Source organism: Centrocercus urophasianus, unplaced genomic scaffold, assembly GCF_019232065.1.
Source record: "Centrocercus urophasianus isolate 14NV4802_14NV808 unplaced genomic scaffold, USGS_Curo_1.0 seq_36, whole genome shotgun sequence".
Taxonomy (NCBI): domain Eukaryota; kingdom Metazoa; phylum Chordata; class Aves; order Galliformes; family Phasianidae; genus Centrocercus; species Centrocercus urophasianus.
Genome location: NW_024884933.1, coordinates 2,769,937 through 2,785,460, shown reverse-complemented (window position 1 = coordinate 2,785,460; position 15,524 = coordinate 2,769,937). Strand labels below are relative to the sequence as shown.

The 15,524-nt window shown below is 45.6% G+C and overlaps 1 protein-coding gene across 2 annotated transcripts in view; it reads right to left on the bottom strand.

Moving 5' to 3' along the window:
* Positions 1–107: 107 nt before the first annotated feature.
* The window catches only part of EXOSC10 (exosome component 10), a 15,650-nt gene continuing 233 nt past the window's right edge, over positions 108–15,524 (bottom strand). The window contains exons 2-26 of one of the 2 annotated variants that reach the window (XR_006170994.1): positions 14,914–15,050; positions 14,025–14,148; positions 13,764–13,868; positions 13,396–13,561; positions 12,523–12,634; positions 12,176–12,251; positions 11,934–12,044; positions 11,381–11,524; positions 10,983–11,173; positions 10,101–10,257; positions 9,460–9,608; positions 9,101–9,151; positions 8,244–8,355; positions 7,677–7,727; positions 7,074–7,152; positions 6,782–6,909; positions 6,391–6,486; positions 5,708–5,782; positions 5,137–5,224; positions 4,952–5,025; positions 4,221–4,389; positions 3,690–3,751; positions 2,478–2,554; positions 1,424–1,881; positions 108–193 (exon numbers count right to left, since the gene is read on the bottom strand). Coding sequence is in view for 1 of the 2 variants with exons in the window: in XM_042831708.1 (XP_042687642.1) it covers positions 1,851–1,881; positions 2,478–2,554; positions 3,690–3,751; positions 4,221–4,389; positions 4,952–5,025; positions 5,137–5,224; positions 5,708–5,782; positions 6,391–6,486; positions 6,782–6,909; positions 7,074–7,152; positions 7,677–7,727; positions 8,244–8,355; positions 9,101–9,151; positions 9,460–9,608; positions 10,101–10,257; positions 10,983–11,173; positions 11,381–11,524; positions 11,934–12,044; positions 12,176–12,251; positions 12,523–12,634; positions 13,396–13,561; positions 13,764–13,868; positions 14,025–14,148; positions 14,914–15,050 (2,565 nt within the window). In the remaining variant the exon portion in view is untranslated. Of the gene's footprint in view, positions 194–1,234; positions 1,882–2,477; positions 2,555–3,689; positions 3,752–4,220; positions 4,390–4,951; positions 5,026–5,136; positions 5,225–5,707; positions 5,783–6,390; positions 6,487–6,781; positions 6,910–7,073; positions 7,153–7,676; positions 7,728–8,243; positions 8,356–9,100; positions 9,152–9,459; positions 9,609–10,100; positions 10,258–10,982; positions 11,174–11,380; positions 11,525–11,933; positions 12,045–12,175; positions 12,252–12,522; positions 12,635–13,395; positions 13,562–13,763; positions 13,869–14,024; positions 14,149–14,913; positions 15,051–15,524 lie in introns of those variants that run through there. The other variant, XM_042831708.1, reaches the window with a different exon arrangement.

The window sequence follows — 15,524 nt, the reverse complement described above, 5'->3', positions numbered from 1 at the left end:
AGCAGGGTAGTGCGGCCGGCGGCGAGGGGCCACGTGCGGCGGCGCGCCCGGAGCTGCCGCGCCTCCGAGCCCCCCGTAGGCGGAGGGACCGCGGGGTGCCGGCGTACCTGGGAACGGGGCCGAGGTGCTGCCTGCGGGGATGAGGCGCAGCCGGGGGCGGAGAGCGGTTCCGCACGCGGATCCACGTTGGAGCCTGTAACAGAGCCCAGAGTTTCTTGTTACATAGTAATTAAAGCGTCCTGGGAGCGCTGAGCGAGTAACCGCCGCCCGGGAAACGGCTGGTTCGGAGAGTTAGGGGCTGCGTGCTGAGAAGGCGAAGGCAATCCCTTCCTGCAGCACGCGGCGACGCTACAGAACGTGGTAGGGCGCACAGCAGCCGCAGAAGCGGCCCGGCTTACAGAAGCAGCCCCAGCACAGCCCGTCATACCCACAGCAAAACCCCCTCATGGTGAGAAGCAGGACACATCACCATCACTGACCATCAGGCCAGCTGGGAGCCTAAAACTGCATCATTTGTAACACCTCTGCAGCCAATTGGTCTTTCATTACGATTTACTCAATTCAGTTTGTTCAGTTGTCAAAGTCAGAAGCAGTAGAGCTGCGCAGAAGGGAGTTGGGCAGCCCTTCCTAAAGCAGCTAAATCAGCTTCTTCAGCTGCTATTCATGTGCCTCTCTTCAAATGTAATTCCACGTGCAGGCAGGCTTTGTGAGCAGTGGACAACACATGGGGAAAAAACCTTCCAGTGTATCGCAGAGACACAGGGAAAGACTGAAAAGAAACAAAAATCCACCAGACCTCCTCAGTTATTCTTCAAAGTGCAACCCTGGGCTTTGGGAATGCAAAAGGAAGATTCACCATTCCTCAGCCAGTCCTTGCACTTCACCTCTGAGAAGGAATGCTGTCACTGCCCAAACAGGTGAGCAGGGCAGGGGATCTCTTTAGGCAGAAACAAACACCAGAGCAAACTCAAGGACTGTGGGAGCGAGTTGCACTGCTCAGTGACCAGAGATCCAGCAACAACGCTGCACAGCTATGGGTTTATACAACCCCAGGATGCTGAAGTTGTTTACCTCAATCATAGGAGTGCTCCCAGCTTTCAGCTGTGCTCAGAATGAGCTCAGCCACCCCTGAATCAAATCGCGGGCTGATTCTCTTTGTACAAAGGCATCCGGGTAACTGGCTGTGAATATTTACAACCATGACACATTAGGATAGCTGTGCTGACATCTGGCTGCATCGCAGAACCTCCCTGGCTTTATTTTCTACATTAAAGCATTGCTTTCACTCTGTATCATTACGGAGAAAAAGCAACTACCTACTCTGTCTGACCTAAAAGGCACCTCAACCCTTACACACCTACCCCTCACAACCTTTACTTTGTAATTCTAACGCTGCCAGGAACATTCTCATTTTTCACATTACCTTGTCTTGTAAAAGGTGAGCTGTGCAGTTCAATGTGTAAGCAAGGGCTAAGGTCAGTCTGGCCTTAGTTCTTCCTCTGGACTGCTGGAGCTTAAATCACATCTATTGAGCCTCTCAATTACTTTTGCGCTGACTTCAGTGATGCCAAAATGTTCCTCCATATCCACTTAAGCTTAATCTGACTGCATTTGAGGACAAACTTTCAAAATTAGAAACAAGGCAACATTATAATTACAAAGAACAGTGTGAATACAATAAAAGCCAAAGCAATGAAGATGTTTTCCCTTTTGGAAAAAAAAAAAAAAAGGTTTTAATGGACTTAAAAACATTTCTGTACGAAAACTGCTCATTGACCAGCATTTGCCTTTCCATGGTTACTTCTGTCTATTGTTTCCTTCAGCAGCTCCCACAGCTCCCAGAACAAGGACTATCTCTTTGGCCAGTGGTGCTTGGAACCCCTGCAAAAGAGAGTTAAAGAAAGACTTTAAATCTTGCTCTAAATTCACCCAAGACTGACAGTCTACAATAGCTTACAATGATTCTATTGAGAAAGAGTCACGATGCAGAACCTTTCTGCTTCCAGTGCAGCCCTTGCATGGCACTGCTCTTTTATGACCAAAGAATTCACAAGAATCGAGCCCAGGAAGCTGAACATTAAGTATATTCAGAACAAGAATGTCCATATTTGGCAGTACTGTTATTTGTCTTCCCTCCAAACAAATGTTCTCCCCACCTCTGCCCATCTTCGTGGCCAAAGAAAGCGACTCCCACATCTATTAACACAAACTTTTACCTCAACGTTTCAAACTTTCCACCCAGAATCGTCTTTTATTTGCATTAATCCTGACTAAGCTTTTTCTTTTCTTTTCTTTCCCCCCCCAACCCCCGTAAACTGACGTCAAGCTGCCAAATGAACATGAGTAGATGTTATGCAACTGCTTCCCATTAAACGTGCTTAAGCTCCCCCAGCAGCAGAGCACAATAGCTGTGCTCAGCCCGTGGCACAGGAGTGCAAACACTGCCCCACGATGAGAGCAGGCTGACAACAACGCACCTATCAGCTTTCCCTGCCAGGTAGGACATGCTTCGGTTTCCAGCCGGTTGTTGAAGTTTGTTGGCTCCAGCAAATTTCTGTGTGGAAGAGAAAAAACAGCGCAGTGAGGAGCGGACAAACGCAGTCTGTTCCACGTGGCGCACATCCTGACGGACCCTCCTACCTCAAGGAGCACTGCCTACACTCTGGGCTTTGTTTTACCACTTCTGTACATGCATGTGCACTGAATCCACTTGAATACATGCTGTTCTGCTGGTCTTGCCACCAACGTCCCATGCGCCCACCTTGACAGAAGTCCTAAAGGTCTAAAACCTTGCTCTCCTACATTCACTGTCAAATTGTTTTGCTGGCTTTTTTTCTTTTGAGAGAAGTTTCCAGTGACACAGCAAATCGTGCTGGAAACTATTTACAAACCATCAGGCATAAACCTGTTCTGCTCCTGATATATGATTTTAAATGAGTACCTAAGAGGCTTCCTGGAACCATTTGCCCTTCAGCTGAACACACAAGAAGGCAGCATGTACAGGAAAGAGGCTGAAAAGCAAGAAATGAGCTTTGGAAATTAATTGGTGCCTGGGCACCCAATGAATTCACAAATGAGCATCTATTACTTCATGCTTGAATGGCCACTGACGTCATGTCTCAAATGCTCCATACGTGAGCACTGCACTTAACAAGCCAGCTCTGCCAGAGCGAGCTGTTCAGCACACAGACACAAACTCTCCTGTGCTGGTCACAGTTCCCTTCATTCTCCCAGTCAGCGATGAGAAGTTAATTAGCAATAAATTAAATCAGGAAAAAATTTCTTCCTTGAGTGGAGAATGCAGGCAACACCTGGATGTGCCGAGGCCGCAACCGGAGTGACTTTGAGATTCTGGAGGGTGCCTTGAATTTAGAACTGCAATTTGATGTAGCTGAAGCAGTGTGCCTGCTGTGCAGGTGGTGCAGCTTGAACCAAGTACAACCAGGTGAGAAACAATGGGAGAGCATGAAAGCCCCAGGAAAGCTCTTCCTGAGCAAGACGAGGCCGTAATGCAAGGCACGAGTTTGTGACTGGAAGCTGCGTGTCAGCACCAAGAGCTGCAAGGGAATATTTTGCAGATCCTGGAAGAGTCTGCTTTTCCAACAATAAAAAAACCTCTCCCAGCAATTCCCAGCTGGGTACACACGATCACCACGAGTTCTGTTACTTCTTTCACGACATGTCTGTACCTTGCCTGTGTGAACTTGTCTGGTGGGATCAAACTGTGCTGACTGCTTCGATTTGCTGCTTCCTATGGGAAAGAGGAGAGAAGTTGTCACTGAAGATTGCTAGAAAGAACAATTCTTCCTCGTGTTTCTCTGATGAAGAGGTTTCACTGCAGTCTCCCAAGCTAAAAAAAAACAGAACAGCCACTGCAGGGCACAAGAAGCTTCTGAATAGACACATTATGAGAAGCTATGTCTCCTTTAACTCCTACTTTCTTGGGCCCAATTAAACAAATGACTTTCACTGCTGAGAAGAGAAGCAAACCATGAATCCACAATCCCCTCACCTGTTTCCAAGTTCTGTTTCCAAGCCAGAAAAAGGATGCTACACTACCCCTTCCCTAGGTAAATTTCTTTTAATGTTTCCTCACTGCAGTGTGAGTGCATTTTAACCATTTGTACTGCCTTGGCACCCAGATTCACACAGCCTTCTCAGGCCTCAGCTGGCAAGGTTTTCCACAGCCTGCAGCACTCCAGCCGAGATGCAGATCTTACCCGCAAACACTTTGAAGTTGAACTTGCTGTAATCAAAGGGGGTAAACTGCTTCGGTGCTTCCAGCTCCTCTGGTTGCTGGGAGGCTTTTGGCCGTTTCTTCTCTGGTTTTGGCAGTTCTGGTGCTGTTTCACTCATGACCCTCTCCCTCTTCCTATTAGCTTGCTCCTGCTGTGAAAGCGACCCACAGAATGGGAACAAGTTCAGGAGAATGAAACATCTCTGTGCAGGCACGAGCAGCAGCATGCTGATGAGCTGTTGGTGGAGCTGGGCCTGTGACTGGGGCTGTGTGTGGCAGTAACAGCAGGGGGGGAAAGCACTGCGTTTTCCTTTGGGACTGAACCACGTCCCTTCCCTTCCTTCCACCTCTCAGTGCAGGGACTTTTCGGATGAAAAGCCAAGCTGTCATTTCATGGGACATTTGAGGCTGAGATCTGCTGTCACCCCACAAGCAAGCAAGGAACAGTGAGCTGCAGGAGTGCAACACATTCCTTTCTGAAGACAAGGGAGGATGTGAAGATTTGCAGAGCACAGCTGCCAGGGGCTTTTGCTGCACATAAGGGAGAAGCACGGACAGCCTGCTATCAAGGCTGTCTGTCATTCAGGTCACTTGAGATCAGCTGCTTTCAGCTTGGGCATCGGTAGAGTAATGGGGGCACAGGGTCTTATTCTGAATTGATGTTAAAAAGGTCAAAGAAGGCAAAGGCTGGAAGAGTTAAACTCAGGGACATACCATAGCTTGCTGACGAACAGACACAATGTTTTCTGTTGCCTCTTTGTACTCCTTCTGTGCTTGGTCACGAGCAGCTAGAGACAAACAGACATTACTGTAGGAAGCAGGACTAAATTAGCCACGAGGTTAGAAAGTCACTGGGAAAAGCACATTAGCCAACACACCGAGGAGAAAAAGGGCTGTACCTGACTGCTGAGCTGCTTTCTTTTTTGCTTCATCCCTGGATTCCTTCTGTACTTGTGTCTTACTCATCAACTTCCATCGATTGCTGATCTGCAAAGGAAAAAAAATTACCTGGAATCGTTTTCTTTGAAGTTTTATGGCAACAGGGAGTTTATAAACTTGCTACCACATGCTGGTCTTCATTAAGAGCACAAAAGATCAAATTGGATTGTAAAAGAGATTAAGATCTGCTGCACCAAGTAAAGTAGAACTATGGGCTTTAAAAGTTCTGAGCTACAAACAAGCCCAATGAGAACAAAGGCAGATGCAGACTTCAGCAGTAGTTTGTAGCTTTGACAGACCCAGACTACAAAGTGGAATGTCTCCAATCTCTGGCTCTTTGAAGGGTATGAATGCTATTCAAACAATCAGATACTGACTTAGGAACACATTATGTTTCTTAAAGTTTATATTCTTTTTCTAAGGAGAAAAAAAAAAAAACCAAACATATATTGCTAAGGCTCCCAAAGGAAAAGAATCTAAGTATTTGTTTCTTTTCTAGTAGTTGGCAGGAAATTTTAACTTCAGTCTTACTTCGTAAATTTTTGATGATGGGTCAAACTTTGCAGACTGTGAGACGTAGGCAGGATTCTGTTCTGAAGGCAAATACTGCAGAAAGGGAAAAGAGCATTTGTCTTTAAGCACAGCGTGTGCTATTGGTGCTGTCAGCTCATTGCCACGTCCCAGATCAAATTCATGTGTAAGAAACATTCCTACAGGAAGATCATCTTTTGGAAAAATCAGTTACCACAGCCAACAACGTTAAAGAATAAACAATTAAACCAAACCAGACACACAAAACAAAACCTCCAACCACACAGCAGAAAAGAGTTGTTTGTATGCTGCATCCCAGTAACCTGCTGCTCCATATCTGTTACAAACTATTCTATTGTTCTTTTTCATTAGAAGAATAAAATCAACTCACTAATTTCAGCCACAGAGATGAAAATGTGATGCAAATTAAATAAACCTCAAGCTTGATAAACAAACAGAAAGCAGTACAAGGGGTCTGCTTACTACAGACACAACTCGGGATGCTTTGAGAGCACATCCACACGTCTGCTCTGCAAGGACAATCTCTCAACTCCAGCAGAGCTGTTACTACATCAAGGTCTGTCATGCAGCCTGGGAAAGCAGAGCAGAGCACCCTTTGCACAGGCTGGTTTGTCAGCATCACTACAAACACATATTGGGTTTTACCCCACTTTGAATTTTACCATTCTGAATGGATTTTCAAAGGACTCCATTATACGCTGAGCTTTTTTCTGTGCAGCTGTTAAAACCTTCTCACTTCCTTCATCTTTATCACATTCCTAAAAAAGAAATAAAGGGAAGAAACATTAACATGAATCATTCTTACTCCTGGCCACTGCCATCCCATGCACGTTATCTGTCATTATCTGAAACTCCAGCACTGGCAGCAACCCTCCAGAAAGAATTTATTTGCTGGCCTCCCAGCCTCATTGTCTTGTTATGCCATATGTCTGACAGGACACCAGCAGCACTTCCATGCACACCCTACTACTTCTTTCACTGCTACCACACATTTACACCACATTAAGTTTGTTTCCTAACACTTGAATGCTGGCACCACCACAGAGTGCTTACACTGAATATGCTGACAGTGGCAGTAGCAACAAGGCACGCTGACTCTGGCTGAACACCCTGAATATTCATTGTCCTCTCACTGTCCAAAAAGAGAGAATCACGTTCCAAGACTGGTGCAGATGTAGATTCTACATGAAAATTGAAAAGAAGATGAATTCTATTAGATACATGTATATTCTACTGGTTACTTCTTCACATAGTAAGATTTCATGACAATTTCTTCAGTGCTGCTCATTTCCCCCTATCAAATCACACAGTGTCACATCTATCACAACTCATAAATCCAAATTACCTAAAGCAGAATTATTCTGAAAATCATCCATAGGAATCCGGGAACTGTCGTGTGGTCCAAAGAAGGCATTCTCCAGCCTCTGCAGAAAGGTTCAAATGGCAAACACCATCAGTACACTACTCTAGGAATCCACATGTTTTCACCTATTGCAGAGATGCATTAAGAAAACTCAAAGAGAAGGGTGACATTCAGAGACTGAGTGTTTCTAACTCACCTGTCAGAGCACAACGCACCCGGCATCAAAAGCAACAACCCAGTGCTTAATGGAGATGCTGGACTTTTAAGCAGGAGGATGAGTCAGCCTCAGCAGCTCATCTGAGACTTCCCTTCACAAGGACCCACCAATACAGACTGACACACGTGCAAATGCCTACCATCTACCAGGTGTCTGCTGATGAAACCTTCTGTGCTGATTTGTAAAATGCCAATTTGCAGCTGGTAATGCTTGGAGTCCAGCACAGAAATTTAACATCAACATAAAGAGGAAAGATCTATAAAATGGACTAGGATAAACAATTTACTGGAAGCTAGAATGTTGCTAGGTTGTTTTTTCCCATGCTTAAGGCTTAAGATGCAAGGAGACAACTATTATGCAAACATTACCTCAGGGTTGGAGAGAGATGTCCTTTTCTTGACTGCCAAAGCAATCTCCGACTAGAATGGGAGAGAAAGAAAGTCAGTTAACTGCACCTGCCCTATTTCTTCTGGACTGACTTCTCTTCTCATGTTTTCAATACATGTAATACAAGCTTCTAGGTTAATAAAACTACGTTCTTTCTTATTTGCCTGCAGTGTTTGCATATGGATATTGAAAGCCAATGGTCATGCTCACAAACAGCCTTGTTGCACCAAAGGGAGAAGGCTGTACCAATACCTACATGCTAAAAATGGACCATACCTACTGAATTTCTCAAATCTAGAGTTGTTTTTTCTTCACCACAGCCGAGTAAGATTTAGGAATCCATTTACATGGCCTACAGATTCCATGAGGTGCAGCTGCTCCTCACAGCTCAGTGTAAAGCGTGATATAAAGACAGGCTGCTGCAGGGGCAACCACAGCCTGCTCAGTAATGCCAACATGCACCTCACCCTCACAGGTCTCCATTTGGCTGCAGTCCCTGCCCTATGGAAAGCAAGTGATGACTGCTGTGTGACACGAGCTGCTCCTACCTTGAGAAGAGGCATCTCTCGGGCCTGCTGAACGAGAAGATGCAACTCATTAATCTGCTGGCGAACCAGAGGTGGGACTGGATTGCAGCAAGCAATGATACCCTGGGGCTCTCTAAAGAGAGATGAGAAAAATGCAGTGTGCTGTATTTATGGCTTATGTTAAGCATTTGCATTCAAAGGATGTGCAAGTGGACACAACCACAGGCCTGACTGTGACAGCATGAGACAAGTCAGATTAATCTGTCAGAGTATATCCTCAGTGATGAAAATTTCTGCTCTGCAGGTAAGGAGAAACAACACAGCTCTCAACTCACTCTTTTCACTGTGCTCTGTCCGTACTCTTTGTTCCTTTTTTTCCTTTATTGCTGATCATCTCCTGAAGCTGTGTCCAACAATGGACTTGCACTTAAAGGTGTATTTTTATCATTCTCAGGTACAGAACATTAGATGATGAGTGTGCCAAGTGTTGGAGAACAGGAACAAGTTGGATAAACTGAGTTTTGAAAGAGATCTGTCCTCACTCAACTCCCACTGGGAACAAAAAAGCCCAGATGTTACAGGGGAATTCTATTCTCCCTTGCTCTGTAATACTGCAGGAATCGCAGGGGCAGATGTGTGATACATAGCAATGCAAAGGAATGTATTAGTGCAATAAAACCAGAGAGATGCATTTCTGAGAAGAAATTTGGAGCTTCTGGGGGAAAACTGCAGTTTATTTCTTCAACAAACTGAAGAACTATATAGAAAAGCAGTCCTGACAGCTGGAAGGAACTAACTACAAACGAAATTATGCACTAGGAAACACTTTGCAAGATACCAAAGTCAAATGAGACTCCTCAAGGATGAACAAAACTTACTTGGGCAGCTCCTCTGCTATCTTCAGTAACATGTGGTTTGGTAACACGTATCTACAACACAAAGAGGCAGCGTGAACATAACAGAATGTGAAAAACTCATAAAAATATCCTGCAAGTGCACAAGTCTGCCCCAGATTACACTGTGTGAAGACATAAGTCAATCAAGAAGAAATTAAGCAGGAGTGATTTAGATACACATAAGAATTTACTTCAAACATCATGATACTTCTGTTCTACACGCAAAAAGCAGCCCCAAGCAGCACACTAATTTCTACAGATAACAGAGAGGCTCCCCCCCAGGGCTGGGAGCACAATCCAACACTCATTGAAGACAGCTTCTGTAACAAATGCCCTCCTACCCTATACTCTCATCTTCCTGACGCGCTGTCTTGTCTCTCCACGCAAACAGCAATCTAAATGCTGTCAGCTGCTGTGTGTTGAGGTGTTTTTTCTGCCTCCTGTAGAGCTCAAGGTAGGACTCATCTGAAAAGAGGGGCTTGATGTATTTCTGGAGAGGAAAAAAAGAAAGACTTGTGATCAGCCATCAGATTGGTGCTTACTCGATCGAATTGCTTCAACAGGTCACAACCTCAACAAATGCAAGGGGATTGAATAAACTCAGATGTCAAGCCTCTTGGAGTCAGCACTTTCCGCAGACACAATATAATTGTCTCAAGGCAACTCCACCAAGGCTTTGAACTGTCAGCAATGTCCAGTAGAACTGGAAATAGAACATTTCCCTGGGGAAAGGCACACTCGATACGGCCAAGGTGTGTCAGCATTCAAACAATAGCAAGAGGGAGTCCAAATGCAGGCACTTTGCCTAGCGAAGCAAAAGGCTGCACACAGCACAGTATGGATTCACACAGTCGATTTCACACACGCAAGTAGGGAAAACAAAACAAAATGTCTATGCAACAGATGAAGAAACGGGTAAAGGACTTTGTGTCCTGGTAAGCCTGTACTCTGATCCAGGTAATGCAATGAGATGAAGCTTTACCTTCAGGCAGATGTCTCTGCTGCGCTGCCAAACAACCCTCAGCTGAGCAGGCTGCTCGTTGCCTCTCTCCCACAGTGCCTCCCTCATCTTATCGTAAATGTAGAGCAAGTAGTGAGTGTCATCACGGGCATACTGCATCATTTCCTCTGGCAAAGGGCTGAAAAAAGAGCCAAAATGTCACTAAAACATTTTAGCTGCCCCCCACCAGTCGTTTTCCCTTTGCAGCACACACTGGGGCAAACTGCATCCCAAACACACTAACAGTAAATCCTTCTGTTTCCTTCCTGAGGGATTTGTTGGACAACAGCAGTAACAAACTGTGCACTCATTCAGATGACACCTTGTTCAGATGGACAACATGACTGCTGTGCTGTTGAGCCAGACAGCAGAAGTGCCTGCTATGGCATTTGTCAAGACCCTTTTCATTCTTCAGAGCCTACAAACTAAACCTGGGCTCTCTGTAGTGTGCAGAGTTGATCCCTACAGCCAGGCTGAGTGCTCTCACAGCACACTGCTCTATCTACCATGGGTAACCAAACAGTTTTGTGAGGACTTAGAAGCCAAACACTGACATTCTGCACAACACTGCAGTGGCTCAGCACTGCCCCCAGGAAATGAGCTTCCCTCATGTTTCTTACACATGAGCTTTTCATTAAACAATATTCCCAGACCTTCCCCAAATAACTCAATCTCTGAAGAAACACAGAAAGATGTAACACTTACAAAAACTTAAACCACTTAAAGGTAAACGCTGTGCCTGTTTGCTTTGAGAGCAACGTACAACTATGGGGCTTGCAAGCAGAAACAAGCTCCTAGCCTAACAACAGAAACAAGGCTAAGTGCCACCTTGCAGCTCGGCCCATCTAAGGGGTGAATTCTTACCGTATCCTCCAGTCAGCCAGTTGGTACTGCTTGTCAGCATCCACACTGCAATACAGCTTCAGCAAGTGGTCCAAAGAGTGCTTGCCAAGATTGAGAAGACGAGCAGCTTGGTGAGTATCAAACATGTTCACCAAGTACAGGCCAAAGTCTTTTTGCAGCCACTCCACATCTGAATCAGCACCGTGCAGGACCTTGTAAAGCAATAGAAATTGAGGATAACATGAAGAACATTTCTACTGCAGGCTGTCAGTGCTGTGGGGGTTCACATTCACGTGTCTGGGATCAGACTTCTTGTTTGCTCTGACTTTCACCATTAAGTGTGCAGGACTACCAAAAAGAACAAGAACCACCAAAATCAAACAATCAAACAAGGAATTGTGGTGATCGTGGCAGCTGACCTTCACAATTGCAGGGTCTGTGAAGGTCTCATTGAGGATGCTCATGTCACTGCGCAGCTCCAGCGTATCAATAATGAAGTCTTCTGTTCGAGTGGAAATCTGCATCAGACACGTCAAGCCCAGGAAGCTCCTGTAGGAATGGTGCTGAAAAACAACAAGAAATATTAATTAGGATCGATTGCAGATAATAGTACAAAACAAATGCACTCCAAATGAAGGAAGAAAAATGAACAGAGAACTTCCCAAAGCCAAGATAATCAGAGCAAGCTTCACCCTTGCACTCAGTAACGCAGCACCCAGCATGGGCAAAATCAAAACAAATTCAGTATGAAACATGCAGCCATCACTACCACTGAAAAACTCAAAACACTGCCACTGTTTGTTTCAGGCCTCTAGACAATACGACATGTCATGGCCATGAACTAAACACATGTAAGAAAGCACTAAAAGTGGGATAAAGAGAAAGCTGCAAAATAGCCTGGAAGAACAGAGCAGTTTCCTAGGTGCTAAGAGCATGCATACAGCTTTTAAATAGAAAACACAAACTGATTACCTCTAAGTCCAGAGCAAACTCTTTACAGTTCATAAGCTTCTCGTTCAGTTCAACCAGCTCATCCAGTGTAGTGATAAAATGACAAGGTGTTTCCTTCATGGGTCTGTACATCTGGCAGAGTAAATTATTAGGAACAGTAAGTTCTCTGTCCATCCCTGCTCCAGACCTCCCCCTCTCAATTCTGAAATTTGTCAAGGCTGTAAACCTATTGCATCTGCTCACAAATTAATATGGGCACCAACCTGGGGTTCTGGCTTCTTAAGAACTCCATCTGGTGGAGAAAAGTGCTCCAGTTCATACTGGTAAGGATGAGCAAACCTACGGAAAGTAGGAAAACAGGCACGGACTACATTTCAGTCACAAAGCCAGCAGACAGAGACTTCTGAGACCTAACAAGTTTTCCTACTGAGTAATAACTTTGTCTCTTGCTAAGGATTAGGTTTAAGATAACTCTGATGACTGAAGCAGATCACACACAACGCAGTGTGCAGACACAAACACATGCAGAGCTGCTACACACAGATGCCATCACACAAGTGCACGCTCAGCAGTGCACTCCAAGCACCTCGCTGCTGGTTTAAGTTCTTACATGTCTTGCTCAGTTTGCTGCGTCCTCTGCTGGTGTATGAAGTCTGCCAAAGCAGCTGGGACATCCAAGTCTTCGGGGCGTTCCTTTCGTTCCCGTCCGCTTTTTGTGAGGGCTGAACAACCAATATGGAACAACTGGACCAGGTCCCACAGATAACATGCTCTCAGCCTACTAACCTCTCCCCTCCACCCACCACAGCATCCTTTTGCAGTCATAAAGTATCAAGAACTTGTTAATTTAGACCTACAGCTTTTGCTGCCCGCTAGATTTGTGTCTGCAGCTCCAGAGAAAACCCAGCGACTGGGTCTGAACAGGATGCTGTAAGAAACACGCAAGGTGGCTCTGCTTGAAAGCTTGGAAAGAGACTGAAAAACCTTCAGCAAACACTTTCACTCATTCCCAGGTTCTAAATTACACCCACATCAGTGCAGACTCGAGGTGGATCAGCAGCAGAAATGTGACACCTTGCTGAGACGAGATGTTTCACTGGCAGCTTTGATAAAGCCAGGCCTAATCCTGTCCCTCCTTTTCTGACTAATTAGAAGAAGGCATCTGTAAAGTCAATCAGACTTACAGACCAATCAACAAAACTCCTTCTGTCAGGGGGACTCTCATTATGGAAATTCAATGGTGGCATAGGGAAGCAGCAGAGCATCTGTTGGGAACAGGTTAATTACTGTATACCAACAAGAAGATGTTGTATGCTGACCAAATCTTACACTGCACGTACACAAACAATGGAGTCACAGAGTAATCTCAACCAAATAGTCAACATCTTCTGCTCCTACTTGTTTTTACAGTCAACATTTCCTCTTCTGAATTGTCAGGACAAGTATTCTCAACAGATTACCCATCAACAACAAAAAAACTTACCTTCAGGCAATGGTTTCAAAGCATTTGGCTTGATAAAAAGTTTAGGTACAAAGGGAGTGTTGGAATTGTCAATCTTTTCTTTAAACTTAAGCTGTGGGCGAGTGATGTTCTTGGCGTGAAGCAGTCGGAAGGTTTCAGATTTAGTTCTTTTGTGGTATTCTCCTGCCTATTAAAAGGAAGACAAACCAACGTGACTTAACAGACATCCAGAGCTTCTCCTATCCACTGACCCAACACTGTGAGAAAACAGAGTGAGAACACATGAAAAGGACCTTTAAGTACATTTAACTACTAAGGTCCACTGGAAAACTGGAGCACTGTACTGGGAAAAAGAAGCTGCAACAGCAACCTGAGTGCAGCAGCCTCACCTTGCGGTTCCAGCTGGAGACGATCGTCTGTGGCATCTGCAGCCCAGCAGGAAGGACGGGCTGCTGGTTTTTGTTCACTCCTGCTGCTTCATCCAGTAAAATACCCTAAATTCCAAGGGAAAAAAAAAAAAAGGTGAAAACCAAACACCTGCTGTACACAACACAATTGTAAAAGCACTAATATTAAACCTATTTTAATTAAAAAAAACTTGTGGTACCCGAATACTTTATACAAATAATGCTGAGGAATGATTTGCTCACCACTCTTTCAAGAATGACGTCATTGGAGTCAACCAGCATATCAAACTTATCTTCCAGCTCTGTGACTTTGCTGTGATCTCTCATGTGGCTGCGGCAGCCATGGTACTGCATCACCCTGCTCATGCTTGCAAGAGAACAGCACAGTTACTATTGATTTCAACAGGCACACTGAGCACCAAATCATGCACTTCTTCTCGACTTTCTACATCTTAGAAGTTTGAAAGCAGATCAAATGTAATACCTATAATTACATGCAAGCAGTAAACATAAGACACACCTTTACAGTACTGTTATTTAGTACTAATAGTACTAATTTCTTTCTCAAACAACTTTCTAGATAACTGAATTGTTTGGAAGGGACCTTTAAAGGCCATCTGGTCCAACTTCCTTGCAATGAACAAGGACATCTACAGCTCTATCAGTGTTCAGAGACACATCCAGCCTGACCTCAAGTGTCTCCACAGATAATGGGGCACAGCACCACTCGGGGCAGCCTGTGACTCACTATCCTTACCATTATAGCCAGTCTAAACCTCCCCTCTTTTAGTCCGAAACCCTTTCCTCTTGTTCTATCATAACTGATGCTGCTATAGGTTATGTTCTTTTCTTTCTTATATGCTCCTTTAGATACCAAAAGGCCGTTCCCAGGTCTCCCCCAAAGCCTTATGCATTTCACATCAGTCCCTGCTTGCTCCACACTTCTTTACCACCAACACCATTAAAGGCATTGTGTAAACCCATTGTTTAAAACGTGAACCGTTCGAAACTTAGCTAAAGTTAGGCACGTGACCCAAAACGTCCTTTAATCTCCAACCAGCCTGGAGATTCCAAGAAAGGTGCCACCCTCTGTTTGGGATCACAAGATGCCGGAGCCGCGACGGCTTCTTACCAGTGCAGGAGCCGCTGGCCCTGCGCCTCGCAGTACGCCCGGAACCCAGGGAAGCTGCGGTAGAAGTCGTACTCATCGCCAGGCTGCGGGAGCCCGCTGGATGCCTTCGTGGTGGCCACCATGGTGCCGAGGGCGTGCTGTACGAGAGCACCGTGTTACTGCACTGCCCGCCGCCCTGCTGAATGCTTCTTCCCTGCCCGTCTGCACAGCGCGGTTACACCCAGCAGTCACTAAGCCTTGTTCTGTTTGGATGCTTTTTAACACGATTAAGTTCGCGGTCGCTTCATTTATACCATCTAACAGGACCCTCCAAACAGAGAAAAGAGTAACAACAACACGCCTAGTTCTCGTTCTACGATTTACGTCCCGAAAGACATCATTAAATCGGCAGAAACGCGGACATCGGCTTTATTTTAACGACAAGAAACTGCAGGGCTTCCCGCCCGCCCCCTCAGACAGCCCTCCCGGGGCAGGACTGCAGCTCCCAGCATGCCCCGCGGCGCACGGCTCTGGGAGCGCCACGGCCCGAGCCGCGCGCGGGTCGGCGGGAACCGTAGTGCACAGCGCCCCTCCCGCCTCGCCCCCGCCCCTCCCGCCTCGCCCCCGCCCCT